The sequence below is a fragment of the Balaenoptera ricei genome, chromosome 7, assembly GCF_028023285.1.
Source record: "Balaenoptera ricei isolate mBalRic1 chromosome 7, mBalRic1.hap2, whole genome shotgun sequence".
Classification (NCBI taxonomy): domain Eukaryota; kingdom Metazoa; phylum Chordata; class Mammalia; order Artiodactyla; family Balaenopteridae; genus Balaenoptera; species Balaenoptera ricei.
Window position 1 is genome coordinate 115,561,938 of NC_082645.1, and position 21,506 is coordinate 115,583,443.

A 21,506-nucleotide genomic window follows, 5' to 3' on the forward strand; every position below is an offset into this window, starting at 1 on the left:
TACGGCAGCCAGAGCTGAGTAAAACACGCAGAAACAAGGTGTGGGTGGAAAGGGTACATCAATACAGGGAGAATGGTCACCTATGGACGGAGGGTGGGAAGGAAAGGTGTGCAACTTAATCTCATCTCTAAACTTTTACTTAAAAAATCCATTACACACAGCAATATATTAACCATTTACTCAGGATGTTGGTACATGGGTTTTGTCACTGTGTTCTGAGTATTTGAAATATTTTATTTAAAAAAGTCACTGTCCAAGGCCAAGTTATAAGGGGGGAATTTATACTTGCAGATCATTGAAATTCCACAAGAGAGAGATGCTAGAACCAGTGAATTGCCAGAGCTCCCTACGTTCCCGGTGTCTACCTTGGCCCATTCCAGTACAAGCCAATAAGCCCTCTGTACCTTATGGTGACCTAGATGAGAAACTGTCTCTACAACTGAAAAAACAAAAACAAGAATTTAAAAATTTTAATGTTATATGTATCAAAAATATAGACAAAATTAAAGGGCATAGAAATTAAAACAATCAAAAAACCAAAAAAAAAAAAAGTCACTGTGATATCCTATTATAAACAGCTCCAATAAAAATCATGAGGTGTCATGGGTGCTGAGTGGCTACAAGTGTGTTTTGGGACCACCACAGGCCTGTTTAAGCTTTCATCTAAAAATACTAAAATGCTAGGAATTACTTTTATGGGTAAGTTGTACGATGGTTCCAGTTGCTACCTCCTATTATGGAAGATACCAAGTCCCATGGGTCTGAATTTAAAAGACTAAGCAGCTGTATTTTCCTTCCAGGATCACTGTATCCAGGACTTAAACTTAGGTTTCATAGCAAACGATTTCTCTAAGGAAATAGGAAATGTAAGGGAGCATTCTCTGGTCACGTCTAAATGTAACAAAGAAAACATGAGAAAAATCGGCCTATAAAGAATAACATTAAAAATTTTAATTGGTCAACTTTATTCAGATAATTTCCAAGAACCCAGAGAGTCATCTCAACGGAACCAATTTCATAGAAATTTGCTTTGAAGGGCAGATAAGCAAAGCAAGTTGTCACATATTCTTGAGAATTTAAAAAAATACACAAAAATCAAAGAGAGGAAAGAGAGAATACTTCAGAATAACTTGGCGATAGATTTTCAGCTTTGAGGTTTTCTAACACGAAATCACTTTTCTCTTCCATCCTGAAAGGTGTGTTGTTCTTTCCTCTAAAAAAAAAAAAAAAAAAAAAGATTTCAGTATAATTCCACTAGAATTCCCATTGCCTGCCCCCAAAAGCTCAACTGTTGTATTCAACTCCAATGAATATATATAAATATTTGAATCATTATAGAGAACGCTATGCTGCTTAATAAATACCCTAAGGAACGTAAAGAAAAAAAAAAGTAATGGTAACCCCTCAGGCAGGCAGTGCAAACTGGTGGTTAAGGTCACGGGCTTTCGAGTCCTGGCCCAGCCATGCACTGCCCATGTGGATTCAGCAGTTAAGACTACATTTCCTTATTTATAAGAAGAGCTAGCACTGCCTATTGGACAGAACCTATCTATCAAAGGGTTCACGTGGGGATTAAGGAAGGAAGGTGTGAAAAAGGGTTAACATGGCCTGGAGCACAGAGGGCACTCAGAGGTTAGCCCTTAAAATTCCTTGTGTTCACAGCTCACGAAGATTTGGTCCCTTTCCTCAAGAAATTTATAACGTTAAGTAGAGAAAGAAAAGAAAATACAGAAAAATGGTTAAGTATGTTTATACTGTAGTTCCAGAAGGAGCCGGCCAAACCAAACTCAGTCAGATCCCATCCGCCAGTGGACAAGTGACACGGACTCGGGATACATCGTCCAAATCCCCGCATGTGACACGCTGAAATTCAGGCTGGGAAAGCTGGCGCCCACGTGAGAAAATTTAACCACTCACGGCGGCTTGTCTCTGGAGAAGATACAATGGTGCATGCAGGGTAAAGCTTCAGCTTAAGGCACCTGCACAAGCTAAACCGTGGCCAAGGTTGGGGAGCAGGTGGGCTTCAGTGGGGAGGACAGGAGACCGTGGGCCGAGCAGGAGCGTGTGGTCCGGCCCCTCACATGAGTGGGATGCTGCTGGGGGTTCTCCAAGGGCTGACTCCTGCTCTGTCCCCAAAAGGGATCCAGAAGGGGTCAGAGTCGTCAGTTCTAGATCAGTTTTGCCTGCAACAGCTATGTGCTGAGTGTGAGGTGAAGAGGCTGGAAGTGACAGTTTGACAAGGATGGGATAGAGTGTCTTAAGGGAAGCTTTTTAGAAACATCCCCTAAATGCATTCCAATAGAAAATGTGTAAAAATGCTGATTTTAGAGGAAGGGAAAGAATTTGGGAGAAAGTTTGGAAAATTAACACCTAAGAATCCTGTTGCAAAACACCCACATTCGACAAACAGAAACGCACCTTCTCTTCCCAGGTGTGCTGTAAAGAGCCAGCCTCTTCCCCGGGCCTTGGGATGGCTCTGCCCACAGGTGAGAAATCCCAGGGTCCAGCCCACTGTCTGCACACCTGAGGGTCTGATAATCGGCGTCGTTTTGTGGGGACTTGACGGCCCCAGCCGGCATCGAGAGCAAAACCTGTAGATGGAGGGGCCCCAATTGTGTTCGAGCCGAGGGGACTTTTAATGCTCTGCTGGGGTGATGATGACAACTTTGGGGGGCCCTGGGAGCCAGAGTCTGGATCGAATTTTCCTGAGACGTCTTCTTTTTGATACCGAACTCCCACACTTGCTTTATCTGGAGATGCTCTGGTACACGAAGGCGCCTGCGTCTGCTGAAGCGATTTTTGGCAATACTTTTGATGAAGCTTGTCAAATTTTTCTTTAATGTCATCGTAACGATCCCTGGCACAGCCTGGAGGTTGTACCCTGGGTACTGAAATGGCTTTGGTGAGCGATACTGACTTCCTAAATCCTCCCAGATCGTTTCCTTGACAAGCAAGGCCAGAGGTCTGCTCCGAGCGGCCCGGGCTGTGTGTGGACTTGGTCTTTGAAAGTGAGGGGAAGGAGTCACTCTTTGGTGGGCAGCTACCTTCTCTGATAGATCTTTCGCCCAGGCTTTCAAAAGCCTCACTCAACCTCTTACCTTTTGCTCTGCGGAGAGGGCTACTCGGCCTGTGGGCTTCTACGCCCTGGGGGCTACCAGGGCTTGCTGGACCACCTCTGTACACATCCACAGCTGAGGAGCCGGAAAGGTAAGTCAGGCAGGGCTGCTTCCTAAGATTCGAGCAATATTCCTGATGAAGCTTGTCAAATCTGATTTCGATCTCCCTGTAACGATTCCCTCCCTCGCCCGGCGGTACTCTGGGTCTAGAAGCTATTTTTACAGGAGAAATCAACCACTTTAATGTCATGAATCTATTTTCCTGATCAAGACGATACACTGCGTTGGAGTCTAAGTAAGTCAATGAAGAATGAAGCTTCTGAGGCGTTCTCGGAAGCTCCTTCCAACGTGAAGTGAATGCGTGGATCTGGGGTTTGTTTACTTCAGGAAAAGCCCCTCCCAATTTTAAACCCATCTTATGGCCAGAAACATCGAGTAAGTTCTTGCGATCTCTTAACACTGCCACGTCCTTCGCGGGTTCGGAGCTGGGTGGACGTCTCTCCTGGGGGCTCCTCCGAGAGCGCCCGCCTCCTCTGCAGCTCGTTCTGTTCATTCTGCTCTTACACCTGTGCCTCCGCTTGGAGCTCCAGTTCTGGCGGATGAACGTCTTGGTGGAGATGACGCAGGAGGGCCTCACACCCAGCAGGCAGCTCATGGAGTGCAGCATGCCCGCGTACAGATCGCTGAGTGTCGCGTTGCAGACGTCCTCAGCCTCAGAGCCTCGGCTGCTTGAGAAGCTGCTGCCACCGGTCCCTCCCTGTAAGGAGGTGCCATCACCCCTCGGCGCCAGGGCCAGGCCTGCTGAGCAAGAGCGCGAAGCATCGCCCTCTCTGGGCAATGAAGTCGGCTGAAATGGGCCACCGGGGCTCTCTTCAGAGGCGGCACCGTAGCATTCTGGAGAAACACACACACAAGGCAAAGCCACGTTAACCATTTAAAACCGACCACACGCAGAGATCAGGGAACCGAAGGCTGGATGGGGACCAGCATGGGTTTTTTTTTTTCAATTATCATTTTTAATTGAGATATAACTCACATATAACATTATGTTAGTTTCAGGAGTATAACATAACATTGTGATTTCTTTTTAAGCAATACAAAAAACAGAAGCAAAAGAAAAATTCACAAATATTTGGGAATAGACTCTTCTCAGAGATTTCTTTCTAGCTATCAAAACAATTTACTCTCCACTGACCTTCCTAAAAGGAGCCTTCCTTCCCTGTGTGATGGTTTGGAAATTGGTTGCCTTGTCAAAGATTAATTAGAAACCAGAAAATAATGACCCTGTTTGCCTACAGGGCTGGGTGGGGAAGGGAAAGGTATGTCAGACTGACAACAACCGAAAGAGAAAATAGAATCCAAATAACTCTGAACGCGCTCCCTCAGCGGGATATTATCTGAGGATGACGATGCTGCTTGGAGATCTGGAACCTTCCTCAGCACATTATTGAGCAGAGTGGTACCAGGTGCTGTGATTCTGAGGCTACTTTGTGCTGCACGACCGGCCAAATGACCCTCGTTGTTAAGGAGGAGCCAGCGGGGGCTGGGGGAAAACTCTGGAATCAGGGTGGGGGATGAAGAGCTCAAACCCCCACGGAGACAGGTCGGAGGATGCAGAAGCCAGCACGGAAGGGGCTCCTCCAGGCTTAACGGGTGACGAAAACTGACAACAGATTCTTATGTGAATTAAAAAAAAAAAAGTCCATGAGTTCTTACTGATTCTGGAAAAGTTAAATAAAGAAAAAGCATGTTGGGGAGGATAAAGGAAGGGAAAAAAAGAAATGGAAGGGAGATAGCCCAACCTTCTTTATACAAGAATGCCAACGAATGCAGGCAGGGGGGAACGGCAGAACCAGAAAAGGCCTGTGTTCGGCCCCAGCTCAGGCAACAGTCATGGCGAGATGCTAAAAACCATGGAGTGCGAGGGTTCTGGGGAAAAGGCTACCAGCCAACCTCAAGGGGTCATCCACAGATGACTCCAAGGATAAAAGGCACTTCTGCAGTGAGAAATCTGGTGGGGCCTGCCTTAACTGTGCGACCAGACTCAAGTCACCAACAATGGGACAGGCTGACAGGATGTCCTGAGAGGACAAAAACGTCACCTGTGTAGTATTTTTGCCAGAAATGTTTAACATAAACTTAATCACATATAAGTCCAAATTGAAGGACATTCTGCAAATCTCCTGGAGGCCAGGACTATTCAAGAAAGTCAGTGATGGCAAAGATGATGGTGGTGACAACGGCAAGGCCGAGGGGCCCTTCTGGACTGAAGGAGACAGTCAGCACGACAGGTGGTGCCCCAGTGGGTCCTGAGCTGGTTAAACAAACAAAAAAGGCTGCAAAGGACAACGATGGCACGACTGGGTAAAACCGTATCGTGTCACTGTGACATTTCAACGTGTGCCAAGTTTAATGTGGTTCTGAGGGGACTCAGCCCGTTCTTCGGAGACACTGAAGCATTTAGGGATGGTATATACATGAACGCAAATACATATACACACGTGTACGTGTGTGTATGTCAGGAGTGATAGAGCAAACGTGACAAAATGTGAATTGCTAAATGTGGGTAAAGGATGTTTATTGTATGAGTCCTACATTTCTGGAGAGTCAAAAATTTTCAAAATGCTAAGTTGGGATAAAGAGCTAATTAGCAATTAGCATGCGAGTCCCGGAAGGAAAGAGCACTGTTTCTTACCACGTAATAAGTTACCCATGACGTGCACGTGTCTCTCACAGTTCATGGTGATGAAATATGCCCAGCTCAGGGCGCCGTGGCTCTACCACAAGTGAATGGTCCGTGCAAAGTTTCTACGTCACACTCACCTACGGCAGGCCTGGCGGGCGAGGCCAATGAAGGGACCAGGGTCACACGGGTGTCCTTTCCCTCTCCGTAACTGGCACACTGAAATCAAAGCAGATGACTTTAACAGAGGAGTTGTCAGGTGTCGGCTCGGGCTTCCCACCCCAACTGCTCTCCCAACCACAGACGGTGTCTCCATTTGCAGCTGCAGTGGTGACACGCGCGACCACGATGACGGCCGGCGGCCAGCTGGGCCTCCAGCAGTGGTGGGAAGAGCTGTCTTAGCAAGATCCAGGAGCTCTGCCCCCGTGGCCTCCAGGTATCACCACCTGCCCCCCAAGGGCCACCACCGCCCCACGTCTGCCAGAATCTCTCTCGGGAGGCCTGGCGGCTTTTCCTCCTCCACCGTTATCCTCTGACAGCAAGGACAGCCGGTTCAGGTAGATGGAGGGAAGGAGAACCCGTCGCTGGGACAACGGAGCCGGTCCCGGCCCTGGCCTCCTTCCGCGACCGGCAGGGCGACCAAAAGGCCACACTTGCTGCTTCCAGACAAAGGAAAAAGGCATTTCCCGTACTCGTTCAGATACAGGCTTCTCGCCGTCAGCAGCAGCATAAGAAAATATCCACGCTCCTGTTAAGCTGGCTGCCTCTGAGATGAATTATTTATTCCAGAACACATACTTCCTAGTTATTTGGTATTAAAATGTCCTTTGTTTTAGGAGATGAGACTGACAGAACTTGGAAAACGAAAGAGCTGGCATCCTTGCCTGAACTCCACCTTTAGCCTTTTGCTCTCCTTCAGGCAAAGCTCCAGGAGACTGGCTGCCGTGGAAGGTGGAGGGCACCAGGCCTGGGAGAGGGGCTGCTGAGCTGCCCACCTCCCACAGGGTCCACCGCAGCCCCTGATCTCGCCAACATCACGGCTGAAGCAGGCAGAACAGGCGCCCTGTGGCCCGTGGCAGCCCCGGTCACGGCAGGGAAGGAGGGAGGTGGGCGCTACAGCTTCCCTAATTCTGCGGCTTAAAAGCTCTCTGCCTGAGGGTGGGGGCCCTACTAGATCCCGTGAGCTGCCCAGAGCACAGCGGGCAGCCGATCGCGCTGCCCGAGGGTCCCAGAGTGTTTACTCAGGCAGAGCGGGAACTGGGGAGCCTGTGAGCGAAACGGTGTGGAAACAACCGTTGAAACGCTCTTTGCAGGCTCTGTGGCGAGTGAACAAGACAAGATGACACCTCAGTGTGTCTCTAGTTCATGGTTTACTTATATGAAGACACACCCTAGGAAACATTACCTCCAAACCCCCTTCATCCTGCAGCAGGATATCCACTTGTGTCAAGTACTTCCTCCTTAGCTCATTTTTCACTGGGCTCCAGGGCACTGCAGGCTGACACCAAAGAGAAGTCAGTATTCGTAAGAGCTGCTGGGTACGGCCGAGCTCTGGGATCCTGGGACACGCTGGCAAGCTCGTTAGTGTACACGTCTTTAAACGAAGTTCCTCCAAGTCACTTCTTCACCTCCTGCTGTTAGCAGCACAAAGTGGTCCAGCCCCCTCTGAAAACCCACCTGACCCTGGAATCCGACTTTAGGGAACTGACCCAATGGTAACAATCCGAAAGAAAATAGAAAGACAAAACATACCAGTTTGGAGAAGTTTATGACAATATTACTAGAATAAGAGAAAAAAAGAAACAATATTCTTAGGCGAGTTTAGGACACAACTACTGGAATCGACCCCAATTGGTATGTTTATAAGAAAAGAAGCTCAGTGTCCACCTCAGGGGGCAGGGACCCTCGCCTCTCCTACCCCTCACCTGCCATACATTGGAAATAGGGGGCCTCAGCCTCCACTGTGCACCCCGGTGGGGCTTAGTCAGGGCCTGGGGCTGCAGACTGGGGAGTCACAGGAACACACCGGGGAGCGGCCGACACCTTGGCCCTTTACTGCCAGGGCCGCCTGCTCCCCTTCACTGCCACCCCGACACAATACCTCACAACGCACCCCTTTCCTCCCCCAGGGCCACTACCTAATTCTAGGTAGACACTACGAGTCACACACGGGTGTGTGGGCGAACCTCTGTACAAAAGTAGTGCTTTCAAAGGAAAACCACATGCCAGCTATTCTGGCATCTGACCCAGGGGTCAGGTCAGAGGCTCGGGGGGATTCTGTCCTGTGTGTTCTCGTCCATCCCGAGGGCTGACCTGGAAACGCTCCCCAGAGCGCCTCCCTTATGACACCGTCTCTATGGGGAAAGACCGACTCAGAACCCAACTTTCTACGCTGTGAGGTCGGTCAAGGCCCAGGGCACACTGTGAACCACAGCCGGGATTGTTCTATTTGCAGAGGGAACATCACCCAACATTTACCTAAGTTCAGTAAATCGGGCTTGAACTGGGGCAGTACGTGCTGAACTGAGAAGGGGTAACTTGCTGCCTTAGGGGATCTGAACGTGGGGACAGAGACCTGAGGGGTGATGTCAGCAAAGAGCGAGCCTCAGAAGGGGACTTACAGGAAGATGCGGGTCATGAGAATGTGCACTTGTCCCCAAGCCTCAACTCTGTCCCTTCATTACAAAAGACAGGTCTTACCATTAAGTTACCAGCGACCACATCTTCCTGGAATAAAGTTGTATCAGTATCACTGCTTATTGAATCTAAAAGCAAAGGAAATTTCCATCAGAATTTTTAAAGAAAGCTTGCATTTTTCTCTCGAGGATAGTTTTTGCATTGCTTGAGTATACCTTACAGTGAAAACTCCTATTGCTTCAAGTGGCCCCCTTTAATAGGGACATGGTCATCTGTCTCCCTGCAGAGAAACCATCAGAACAGGAACACGCCCAGAGTCGGGGAGATGCGGGAAAGCAACTTTTGTATCACCTCTGGCTCTTCCCATGGCCTCTGATCCTGGAAGCTGAGTCCCTCTAGGCCAGCACTGGCCAGCACTGTCCAGTAGAACCTTCTGTGATGGCGGAAGGTCCCCCAGCTGCTGTCCAGGATGTCAGCCACTAGCCACATGTGGCTGTTGAACACGTGGAATGTGGGTAGGGAGGCTAGGGAACTGAATTTTAAACTTCACTTAATTTTCAATGAACTTGAATAGTCACAGGTGACTAGTGGTTACCACACTGGACAGTTCAGCTCAAGAAGAACTATTTCTACTGATTTCAAGCAGTGCAGGAAATTCATGGACCCAAGGCTTTATGGAGTTAAAATTTGGATTGATACCGGTAAACAAATAACACCCATGAGTAAACATCTCCATCAAGTTCTTTCTAGTTCTGATCTGAAAGACCACTGGTTTCCCCTTTAGGACTCAACCCATATCTGACTGCTCAGTGCGGTCAAGGGCCTGGGCAGGGCGGACAAAGGCTGCAGAAAGGCCAGTCCCACAGGACATGGGTGTTCAAGAACAAAGTCTGTAATTACTCAGCTGTTTAGCTGCCACAAGGGGAAGAGCCAGGTGTGGAGAACACAGGTAAAAGTGGGAGTCTGCTCCGATCTGGGGACCAGGGGGCTTCCAGGGGGCAGCGAAAAGACAGTGGGCAGGTCAGGCATGGTCTGAATTCTTTTCACTCTCAGAGGAATGGGCAGCCATTGCAGTGCTTTGAACAGAGAAGCCACATGACCAGATTCGCACGTTCAAAGGTGTCAGCGGGGTGGAGGCCAGGTGGAGACAGGAGCTGGCACCGTGGGGCATGGGGCAGAGGGGCAAGAGAGACGGTGGCGGCAAAGGCACGGGACAGCGCTGTCTCAGATATGAGGAAGAGGGAGGGGCTGAGGCCAAGAGGATGCTGGGTTTCTGGCTCATTCTACAGGGAAGATGGTGGTGGCCTTGTCCTGAGGACAGGTCTGTTGGGTTGGCTTTTTGAGCTGAGATATGCAGAGTGCAGACAAAGTGTTCAAGGAGAGAGGCCGCTGGCAATAAACACACCCAGAGGGGGTCTGGGCAGGGGATTCCACTGGAGTGAGGGACAAAGATGCCCAACTCTCGGGAAAGGGCACCAGCGAAGGTGGGAGGTGGGATGATAGAGGGGCTGAGAGGAGGGAGAAAGCCCGGGGGGCTCAGGGACACTGAGGCCACGGCCAGACTTTCCAGAAGCTTTGAATGCTACTGAGAGGACAACAGGATAAAAATCAAAGAATGCCAACCGGATTCAGCCACGGGGCCACCGGGAGCCTCACCACGAGGTGTGCTTTTGAGACGGAGCCAGAAGCCAGAAGGGGACCAGCTGAGGTGTGCACGGGGGCAAGAACACCAGAGGCCGTGAATGGAACACTGTTATAGACTGGGTTGTGGAGGGAAGGTGAACACGGGGAGGCAGCTAGAAAGGGGCCCGAGACGGGAGATATGAATTCTGTTCTGTGTGTTCAAGGTGACATCTGATGGGATGTACCCAGGGTAGAGGGAGAGGCTGGGACAGAAAGAAAGAAAGATGATGGGTGGATTTCTGAGAAAACAGACTGGGCCAGGGGCTCAGCAGCTCGGCTAGCCTGAGGAAGGGAAAGGAGGCCCCACGGGAACAGGAAGCAGGAGAAAGGACACCTGCAAGGCGCATAGGAGTTAGTGGTCCATGACACCAGCCTGCAAGGGCACATCAAAGTCTTACTGTTAATAAATTCTTGAGATTAATCTTTTTTTTTTTTTTTTGGCAAAAGGTCAAAACAAAATAAAATGGGTGGGTGGGGGTGAGGGCTTTATTATTCTAGAATATTCGAGTATCGTTTATGTGTCAAGTACCACAATGTAACTGTGAGCGAGACAGCTCCTTAGAAGACCTTAGAAAGAAGTAACAGGGCACTTTCAAATGTTTTAGTTTTTAAAATACACCTTGGAAAAAGTCAGAGTGAGGGATCTAGACTTGAAATGTTCTGACAAAAGACCCACGTCCCTCCGGACCTGGCTTTCTAGTGCCAGGACACTCACCCTCAACTTGTGTGCAGGGCAAGGGAAGCTCGTGACCTTCAGTTGGGACTCGCATGGGTTCATCTGTCCTGTCGTCCGTCTTCACCGGGGAGCCCTTGAAGTCAGTAAGACATGCTTGATTCGGTCATAACACATTTCAAAGCCACTGTCAAGTAACACACCCATGATCCTTCCTCTTCCTTTAGCACATGAGAGAACAGGAAGTTTCCTGGGGCTCCTCTTCTAGAATATTACAGTACAAAAGGCCTCAAAACTCCTAGCAGAGAGACAAGCTTTCCCTTGGAAAAAGAACAGAGCTTTCTTCCTCTGGCCGTGCCAAGGGCTGCTGCCTCAGAAACCACTTGGATGGTACGTGATGGAGCAGGGAAAGCGGGAAACAGGGGCACGAGTGGACAGGCCCAGAACGCCCTGGGCTGGAGGCGAGCACAGGGCCACGGCCAAAACGAAACAGAACACAACTGCCACCAGATCCTCAGGTAGAATCCGGAAATTCAAGAAGCCCCTGGGGGACTTTCTGTGACTTTTTAATCTTAACAGTGAGTTTATCTCCATGTTGTGAGACCTACAATTCCTCTAAAAGCCTCAGCATGTGGTGGGACCCTTGCATGGGGAGCCACTTTCAAGCTGAGCTCTGGCCACGGGGCGGTCAGCTGTCCTGACCAGGACTCAGCCTCCGGGGCGGTCAGTGGGCCGCCGCCAAGGAGGCCGTGCTTCCCTCTCTAGAGCCTCATCCGCACAACTGGCCTCTCTAACAACCATGACGAATGCCATGGATGGGCTCTCACTAGGGAGCTTGGAGAATTCAAGATGCCAGATTGGCTAAAATATTTTTAGGACCCCCCCAGCCTTGCAAGAACAGGAGTGAGAACGTGGTGAGGCCTGTCCCTTTCGGGGCGGCGCCCAGACAGCATCTCCTAGGCGTCTGTGAATCCTGCCTGGGGGAGGTCACCACCTTTGCCTCGGGTGAGCTGGGATGGGGCAGAGTGTCTGGGGCTGTTTTGTGTCTGGAGGCGTCACAGAACGTGGCCTGAGAATCATGGGGAAGCAGCCAATCGGCACCAGCGTCTAACTACAGGCAGTTCTGGGGTCGGAAACAGAACCCAGGCCATGTGATAGGACAAACCCTTGGGTCAATGCACAGTCAACGCACAGCCCAGGAGGCCTACTGCCTCCACAGCCCCAGGGCAGGCAGCCGGTGGTGACTTGAGTGAGGCTGTAGACCTCTGAGCTGTCATCACAGACCACGCCCAGTTTTCTAATCCCAGGAAAGGGGCTTAGAATTCCGTAGATTCCAGGGAGGGCTCCTCCTAATTTTAAGTAAAAACATTAAATAAATGTCCAGATGAGAACACTTTGCTACCAAGACCATTCAAGCACTGGCTGATCAGTGGGTACCATTATTATGTATAATTTAAAGAATGCATAACCTTTGACATAATGATCCCACTTCTTGGCACTTACTGAACAGGGGTGACAGCACTGGGAAGAGATAAGAACGGTTCTCTGTCTCTGTATATAACAGGGGTCTTATAAATAGTTTTATTGGAACATAGCTGTACCTGTCTGTTCACCTATTGTCCTTGGCTGCTTTCCCCTTACAATGCAGAGCTGAGTGGCTGCAGCAGAGACCACATGGGCAGCAAAGCCTAAAATATTTATCATCTAGACCAGCGGTCCCCAACCTTTTTGGTACCAGGGACCGGTTTCGTGGAAGACAATTTTTCCATGGACCGGGGTGGGAGGGTTGGGGGTTGGGGGTATGGTTTGGGGGTGATTCAAGTGCATTACATTTATCGTGCACTTTATTTCTATTATTACATTGCAATATACAATGAAATAATTATACAACTCACCATAATGCAGAATCAGTGGGAGCCCTGAGCTTGTTTTCCTGCAACTAGATGGTCCCATCTGGGGGTGATGGGAGACGGTGACACTCGAAGTGTGTTGCTTATGTCCAGTCTACTCCATAAGATGCAGCTTAATTGTCACTTGTCACTCACTGATAGGGTTTTGATATGAGTCTGCAAGCAACTGATTTATTATGGTCCCTGTGCCGTCAAACCTCTCTGCTAATGATAATCTGGATTTGCAGCCGCTCCCCAGTGCTAGCATCACCGCCTCAGCTCCACCCCAGATCATCAGGCATTAGATTCTCATGAGGAGCGCACAACCTAGATCCCTCGCATGTGCAGTTCACAGTAGGGTTTGCGCTCCTATGAGGATCTAATGCCGCTGTTGATCTGACAGAAAGCAGAGCTCAGGTGGTAATGCGAGCGATGGGGAGATGGGGAGCGGCTGTAAATACAGGTGAAGCTTCGCTTGCTCGCCCGCCGCTCACCTCCTGCTGTGCCGCCCAGTTCCTAACAGGCCATGGACCTCTACCGGTCCATGGCCCAGGGGTTGGGGACCCCTGATCTAGACTTTTGCAGGAAAAGAGTGCTGATCCTGACTTATAATAAAGGAAAGTGAAAATAGCTAAATGACTATCAATAAGAGAGCAGGTTTTTTTTTAAAAAGGAGATTGAATTATACAACAGATGACAAAGAGGAGTTTTCACAATGTGTATTAAGTGGAAAAAAGAGGGTAAAAAAAAGTGTATTTAAAAGAAAAACGGGGATAAAGAAATGTGTATTTATAAATACATACACAGGAATCACAGTATACTAAAATATTATTATTATTAGTGACTATCTCTTATCTTTGCATATACGAGTCAGGTTAATTTTCAGTAGTTATATGTATTTCTAACATTTCTATGACTAAATGTATTATGTGTTAAAATAACCAATCAGGAGGAAATTTGATTTCAGATTTGCTGTTAATTGCTATGTAACCCTAATGCTGATGTTTTCATTCTTGGGCACCGGCTCCCCAGCTGGCCACGAGGAAGCACCACATGGTGAGAAGTGGTGATTAAGAGGATACCAGACATCCTTACAAAAGTCACTGCCACAAAAAAACAAGACACCCTGGGTCTCACAGTAGGAAGGCCCCTCCCATGAAGGTAACAGATCACATAGCTGCTGTGTCCATGGATAAACTCGGGAAAAACACACCTGGGTTTTAAAAGGTAGTGAACGGCACAGGGCACCCTCTCCCGAACCTCTTGCTCCTTTCAGAAGAGGGAAAGATGCCTTTTTCTTTCCCGGAAGGACCTGGATTTGGTCTTTCCTGTAAGGACCCGGCAAAGCAAGCTGGTAGCTGTGGCTGAAGCTGGGGATGGGGGAGGTCTATCCAGCTGGCTCCACCTTACAGGTGGGCTCCAGTTGTCAGAGCCCCTTGGTCCATGGCAGGGGAAACACCGGGGGATGCAAGGGGCATAAGCATCACAAGCTCCTACCTGCACTTGACAAGCAACAGAAGACATGCGTCTCAGTAAATCCTTACACACAAGAAAATAGGGCAGTTAGGGTGAGAAAACTGTGGAACGACACCCTGCAGTGGCCCCTGGGCGCAGTTCCAGCTCATCTCCACCTTTATTCACATCAACCTTCCTCCACGGCAAGGCATGTTGGCAATAAAATTTGACATTGAATACCTGGATTTGTCCTGTGTTTCTTTCCTTTATTAATCTTCCTCCCCAAACTCGCAATCCTTAAGAAAAGAAATAAAAATGACCACTTAAGTAATCATGAACACTGAGTTTCTGTTCAATCTGAATTCAAAGAAAACCAAAGTGACAGGCAACAGAAAGATCTAATATAACCAAGACATAACCAAGCCATATTCCTGATATTCTGTTGTTTCTCATCTTTGTGAGGTTGAAGGTTTTTCAAAAATCAACACTAGACAAAAATCTGTCATTAACGAAATTCTCTCCTACCTAGTAGGCAGCAAGCAGCTCACTGAATCCAGCATTAAGCCACAAATTAAATGGAAACAACGAACTTATGTAAGCCAAGTACTGTCCTCAAAATACATATACTGAGAGTAATCCATATACTACAGAGAGAGAGATCACTTTTCAAGGGCAACCTCTCTACCCCATGTACTGTGCAAGTGCTTTCTCAGGACAATGTACACGTTACAGAGCAAGCCCTCGGCACAGGGGGTAAACACTGAGTTTTGGAGTCCTGCACTTACTAGCTAGCAGAATCTGGGCAAGATACTCAATCTCTCCCTAAACCTCCGTTGGCTCCCAGGTAAATTCAAATTAATAAAGAAGGGATCACTGGGTTGCGAGGCTTGAGATGGTTGTTGATGATGGTAACAGCAGCAATAATTACACGGTGCTTACTCTTCCAGGCTCCAGGCTAAACCCTTTCCAAGTACACCTCATTTACAACTCACTGACATATAACTCGTATGGTACTCTTAATTCCTTTCGGAGAGATACTCACCAAGTTCACTGTACAGATGGAGACAGAGGCAAGGAGAAGGTGAAATAACCAGCCCAGGCCACTCGCCCATGTGGTGAGGCCAGGCTGTGAACCCAGGGGAGTGACTCTCTGGGGTCCTGACCACTGAGCCGTGTGGCCTTTCCAGAACAGAGTGACGCTTGAACAGAGGCGCTTGGAGTCAAACCAAAGCTTTGACACTTTGGCTAAATGACACAGGCAAGTTCCTTAACTTCTCTCTGCTGTATCCTCTGCTATGAAACACTGACGATTCTAACAGTGCCCACCTTGCACGGTGTTGAGAAACCTGAGACTCTTAGAAGCACAGGCATATGCTTAGCTGTCAACATGTGAATGACTATTACTCACCTGCTGTCTTCACCATAATCAGTGTGGTTGTTAGTTCCAATCTACCCCCTATGGTTTTGCCTTAAATTGCAGGAATTCACCCTGTAAGAGCGGTCAGCTAGCATTTAATCAAAAAGGCCACTCCCTAACTGAGTACCTCTCCAGGGGAAGCTACAGGTCTAGGGAGCTGAGATCCCATCAGCTAGAAGTTTGTTAGAACACAGACCCACTGAATCCACATCCAGCATTGCTGTCAGTGGCCCCAGGAATCTGTTTCAACAAGCTCTCCAGGAGGTCTTCCACATGCTAAAGTGTTTGATGCTTCGACTACAGTTCTCATCAAACTGGAGTCTGAAATGAGTTTTCACTGGTGAAATTAGTGGTGTTCAAGATATGCCAATTGACCAAAACATTCCAGACACTGCCCATCCTTGCATGAACAGGCCATGAGGACACTGTGAAGCCCGTTGACAGCACCCTTAGGAATGATTTCTACACACTCCTGAGTCCTGCATTCAGGTTAGACTTGTCACCACCTGACAGAGGCCAGAGTAACAGAAACCTACTACTGGAATACCTTAGCTTCTGCCTGAATAAACTTTTCACCCAGGGTATGGCTAGGCCAGCTGAAAGAGCAGAGCTAGGATTTCATTGAATTACGAACTGTTTTGTACCTGTCTGTCCGGTGCACAGCAGAACTGGGTCTGAGATTCACTTTCATTAGTAGGTAATACTGAGTTGGAATGAGGCTGAATGGCAGACACTGACCTCACCCAGGGCAAACTTTCTCCAGCTATTTACCAAAGAGAATCCATGAGATTTAAGTCAGTTTGCAGCATCAACCATTAAACAGAATGGGTCCTTCTCCTTAGATTCAGGTCAAATTCCAAAGTACTCAGAACCTCAAATCAAACAGGTCAAATAACAGTCAATACGAGTGTTTACTAGTGCCAGGCACTGTTCCAAGAGCTTCATCTTCTGTAACTGTCACAATCTCCATGCCAAGTAAATATTATTGTCATCATCTTTCCATTTTACAGGTGAAGAAACTGAGTCACAGCCTGGCTAAAGCAATGGGCCCAAGCTGACATGGCTATTAAACAGCCAGCGGGGATGCCAACCCAGGAGGGGACATTTTTAATGAGGATGCATCTATGTGTCATCAGAATTCTGTATTAATACGTAATTCTGTTGGAAATAAGTAATTTAAGTAATTTATAGGTTCAAGGGAACGGTTGAACGGTGAACCCTAACGGTGACGGTTTAGTACCTACTAGGTGAACAAGGTTTATTTTCAAGAGAGCAGGGACAGCATTTCAAACTCTAGTAGGACACTATTCTAGTTACACTCTTAACCGTAAATATTCAGAAAGGGGCGCTGACTCGTACCCTGGGGCGTCTCGTAGGTCAGCGTGGACATCTGCACCACCGGGGCGTCCTCGAAGGGCTGGTTGTACTGCGGGAGAGGAAGGGGCATCCCGTCAGATCGGAGGGCCGAGAGGAACCCCTGACCCGGGCTGAGAAGGCGCCAGCGCGAGGCTGCAAGTCTCGGGGGTCCCCAACCCTGCCTCCTCCTCCCGCCCCTACTCCTTCCCCTTCCGTCCCGCTCCCCCTCCCCTCCAGCGGGGAGAGCCGCACCTTCTCTATCAGCTGCTGCATGCGCCTCTGGAAGCGGCGGCGGCTGTCCCTGAGCTTCCGCAGCAGCGCCTCCTCTCCCAGGACCTCGCCCTCCATGGCGCGCGGACAGCCAAATGCCTACTCCAGCGGGAAACCGAACAGGGAACCGCTCCCCGCCTCGCGGTTCAAATAGCGACTCCCTCCCTTCCGGTCCGCCCCTCCGGTTTTCCATTGGCTGTCTCGGAAAGGCCGGGCGCTGATTGGGCCTTTCAAACACTCTGGCGCAGCTTTCTCCCGGCCAATCCGTGCCCGAGTTTTCGGCCCCGCCCTGCCCGGGACGCGCGCGCACGGAGCGGAAAGGGGAGGCGGGGATCCGCCGCCTCGCGCTGGGAGGTCGATGGCGTGACCTTCCCTGCGCGCGTCCTGTGCTTGTTATTCAACAGGACCACACGGGTATGATTTCCCCTGTCGTGCACCGGAGATTTCCAGGTGACTTGCGCTGGGACTCGCCGCCGGTGGGGGGCAGCCCCTCACCTGAATGTCGCCCTGAGCCCTGCCCCGGGCCGGCTTCCTCGCCCAGGCCGCCTCTGGTCTCCGCGCAGTTACGAGGGCGGAGAGCCGAGAAAGACATCACGGAATTACGAATACAAAAGGAGGCGGGAAAGTGAACATGCATTTAGAAAGGAGGAATACGATAAACGTCACTGAATCCAGGAAAATATAATACGGTATTTTAATTAACCTCCTGGGCACACCTTTTTCGCACATAATTTGTATTGCATACTCGGCTCCATTGATATTAATTTTGTAATATTTTCTCTAGAGAATGGATAATTCAGCATCATCACTGAGCCGTATTTATGTGCTTGTGCGGTTACCACAATGTGTGATAAAAAGTGAGTATAACTTTGAGCATGATTAGGACCCTTAGATGGGGCTCTTCACCTCCTCTCAGCCCGCACCCCAATCCTATCATGCGATCCAGCGGAAATTAGGGGAGAAGGGGGGTGTTAGAACATCGGGGCTCATGTAGGAAATATATTGTGATGGACACAGAGATGCTGCCTAATTCCCAGGCCACCCTCAGGCCGCAGCTGCCGGGAGGGCTTCTCCGGGGCGCCTTCTGCTGTCGGCCTCTTCAGGGATTGCCTCAGTTGTAGAGCGCTCCTCACCCACGATCCTGCAACCCCAGGGCGGCCCAAATCCAACGACATGTCCAGGTGGGAACCTGAAGCCCTGGCCATTTCAGCCAATGAAGGACAATCTGATGGGCACCCAGTCTTTCCCTTCCTTTCACAGCTGCCAATCTGAAGGGCATTCCCTGATAATAAACATCCTGCATGGTAACTCCGTCCCCCTGTCTGCTCCCTGGAGAATCCCACCTGTAACAAAGGACCTTGCTGCAAGTGGCCACTGAATCTACACATCCCATTTGTAACTTTCCCAATTTTCACAAATAAGCTCAGTTTTCTGTCTCCTCCTCCCTTGGCGGCGCTCATAAGTTTAGCTGCTGTTCCCTAGACTCAGTGTTTCCACATATGTTAGTTTCGAACATTTAACTCATCTCATTTAGAGACTTGGGACGTCCAAATTGACCTCTCCTAGGGCTTGGTCCCCACTCCTAGGACACCACTCCCAGGCTTCGGGGCATCCTTCCGTCACTTCACTGACTCTCCGAGGATCTGTTCTGCCCCAGGGGCTCATGGACAGCTTCATGGAAACGATTTCTCAAGTTCACGGTCCTTAACTGAAGGTCCAGAAACATACCCACTTTTTTTTTTTTGAATTTTATTTTATTTATTTTTTTATACAGCAGGTTCTTAGTAGTTATCTATTTTATACATATTAGTGTGTACATGTCAATCCCAATCTCCCAATTCATCACCCCCCCACCCCCCCACCCACCACTTTCCCCCCCTTGGTGTCCATATGTTTGTTCTCTACATCTGTGTCTCTATTTCTGCCCTGCAAACCGGTTCATCTGTACCATTTTTCTAGATTCCACATACATGCGTTAATATACGATATCTGTTTTTCTCTTTCTGACTTACTTCACTCTGTATGACAGTCTCTAGATCCATCCACGTCTCTACAAATGACTCAGTTTTGTTCCTTTTTATGGCTGAGTAATATTCCATTGTATATATGTACCACATCTTCTTTATCCATTCGTCTGTCGGTGGGCATTTAGGTTGCTTCCATGACCTGGCTATTGTAAATAGTGCTGCAAAGAACATTGGGGTGCGTGTGTCTTTTTGAATTAACATACCCACTTTGGCCACTCCCCTCTGAAACAGCTAAAGCCCGTGCATTGGCCCGCTGGTCTCCCAGTCCTTTCTGACCAGCTTTCCCCATGCCGTGGTCCAAAGTAGTGGCCCAGCCCAGGAAGAAGGAGCCCGGAACGATGCTCCTAATTTGACACCATCCCTATGGAACACCACTTCCACCCGGCACCCCACCCTAGTAGCCTAAACCTGTGGCCTCAGGAACCAGACCGGCTATGCAGACTCCTCCCCCACCACCCCCATCGCCCAGGAACGGGGAAGGATCACAAATCAGCTCCTTCCCGGGCAGCGGAAGTAGCTGGGTGCCGCACCTCTGAGTCTCTCGGGGTTTTGGTAGGCGGCAAGGAAGAGGGTGATGCTCGGCTGGGCTTGCACAGCGCCCCCTGCTGGCCCAGCCAGAATTTTCACCCTTCAAAGCACTGTTCAAATTACACGTATACATAGGAAATAATTCTCATTTGAATGATTTTATGTCAGTTCTCATAAAATGTGCCTCAATTTTACAAAATTTTATATAATAAGTAGAGATTTATTCTGCACAGAGTTGCTGTGTGCATAATTTCATGTTGGAAAGGTGTGGAAATGTCACCACCAGTGATATTTCTGTGGTTGGAGAAGCACAGCTTTTGGCTGGTCCCTTTGTGGACACAGAAACTGCTGTGTAACAGTGAAAACGTCGTTCCGGATGAATTATCAACCACAACCATCAAGGCGATACGTTTGGCTGCCAAGAAAAGGGTTTACTTTCTTCTGTTGTTTCAGGGCTGATGGAAGTGAAGAGGGTGTAAATAGCCAACAACAAATTGACTTTCCAAAAGATGTCAGTCAAAGCTCACAAAATGTGTTTATTCTTTGATTTAATGAGCCTTCTTTTTGAGATCTATCCTAAGTAGTTAAGGTTGTTGGCAAGGATTTAGCTGTAGGATCTTTAGTGAAGCACTGTTTATACAGTAACTGTCCTCCATAACGAACCTTCAAGTTTCGAACTTTCAAAGATGCGAAAGTACATTCACATGTTCAATCACATAACTTAGTTCACGTGTCTGGCATACATTGTTATGTGCGTGCATTCTCCACACGTGGTTGTGCTTTTGTGTACTTTACAGTACTGTTGCTGTGCAACACGAGGAGCTTACTAATGAAGACCTGAAGGAATTGGAGGCCCAGAGAAAGGATAAATATAGACAAGAGGAAGAAGAAGTAACTGAAGAACAAAAGAGATTCACGATGCAGGAAATAGCAAGGGGATTTTCTTTATTTGAGGAGGCACCGTTAGTTTTTGAGGCACAGGACCTGAACGTAGAACAGTACACGAAGGTTGTAGCAGCCGTTCAGAATGTAATCCAGTGCTACCGTGTCATCTATGACGAGAAAAAAGAGCTACTACCCAGACGTCACTGGATCATTTTTTCAAGAGGGTAGATAGAATTGAATCCAGCAAGGAACCAGACGTGTGCTATCAAGGTCAGGTGTGAGTGATATTGCAGCTTGCTCTCCGTCTCCTATTGCTGATGACCCTTCAGCTCTACCATCTCCCACCTCCTCTCCCTCCTCCAGTCAGTAACTCTTCTTGCCTGTTCACTCGATGCCAGCCCCTGGATGCCAGCTATTGTACTGTACTACTGTACTTTTCAAGATACTGTACTGTAAGATTAAAAATGTTTTCTTTATTTTTTGTGTTTGTTTTTTATGTATTATTTGTGTGAAAAGTATTATAAACCTATTATGGTACAGTACTATATAGCTGATTGTGTTAGTTGGGTACCCAGGCTAACTTCGTTGGACTTACGAACAAATTGGACTTACGAACAGGGTCTCGGAACGGAACTCGTTTGTACGTAGGAGACTTACTGTAAAGTCCAATACTAGAAGGATGGTTGAGTGATGGTGATAGATATGTATCTGTGCTCCATTTAACAACTTTGAAGAACTGTATTTATTGGCACCTAAAATTTTACCTTTTAGAGGTTGCAAACATAGGTATTGCATACCTGCATTAAAAAAATATACATCAGGGGTTTGGGATTAACATATACACACTACTATATATACAATAGATAACCAACAAGGACCTACTGTAT

General features: G+C 48.5%; 1 protein-coding gene and 1 long non-coding RNA gene across 2 annotated transcripts; one reads left to right on the plus strand and one right to left on the minus strand.

The window, feature by feature from the left end:
- Window positions 1-1,096: 1,096 nt before the first annotated feature.
- On the minus strand, window positions 1,097-17,257 carry HJURP (Holliday junction recognition protein). Its single transcript, XM_059927504.1, has 9 exons — window positions 17,162-17,257; window positions 16,913-16,979; window positions 14,377-14,432; window positions 10,835-10,928; window positions 8,500-8,564; window positions 7,205-7,297; window positions 5,940-6,018; window positions 2,419-4,010; window positions 1,097-1,213 (listed from the first exon to the last, which is right to left on the minus strand). The coding sequence occupies exons 1-9, from the start codon at window positions 17,255-17,257 to the stop codon at window positions 1,172-1,174; spliced, it is 2,184 nt and encodes a 727-aa protein (XP_059783487.1). The 3' UTR covers window positions 1,097-1,171.
- A 287-nt stretch (window positions 17,258-17,544) lies between these two features.
- LOC132368751 (uncharacterized) lies at window positions 17,545-21,028 on the plus strand. Its single transcript, XR_009504156.1, has 3 exons — window positions 17,545-17,868; window positions 17,964-18,036; window positions 20,532-21,028. It is a non-coding gene; the product is annotated as an uncharacterized LOC132368751 (long non-coding RNA).
- The last annotated feature ends 478 nt before the right edge of the window (window positions 21,029-21,506 follow it).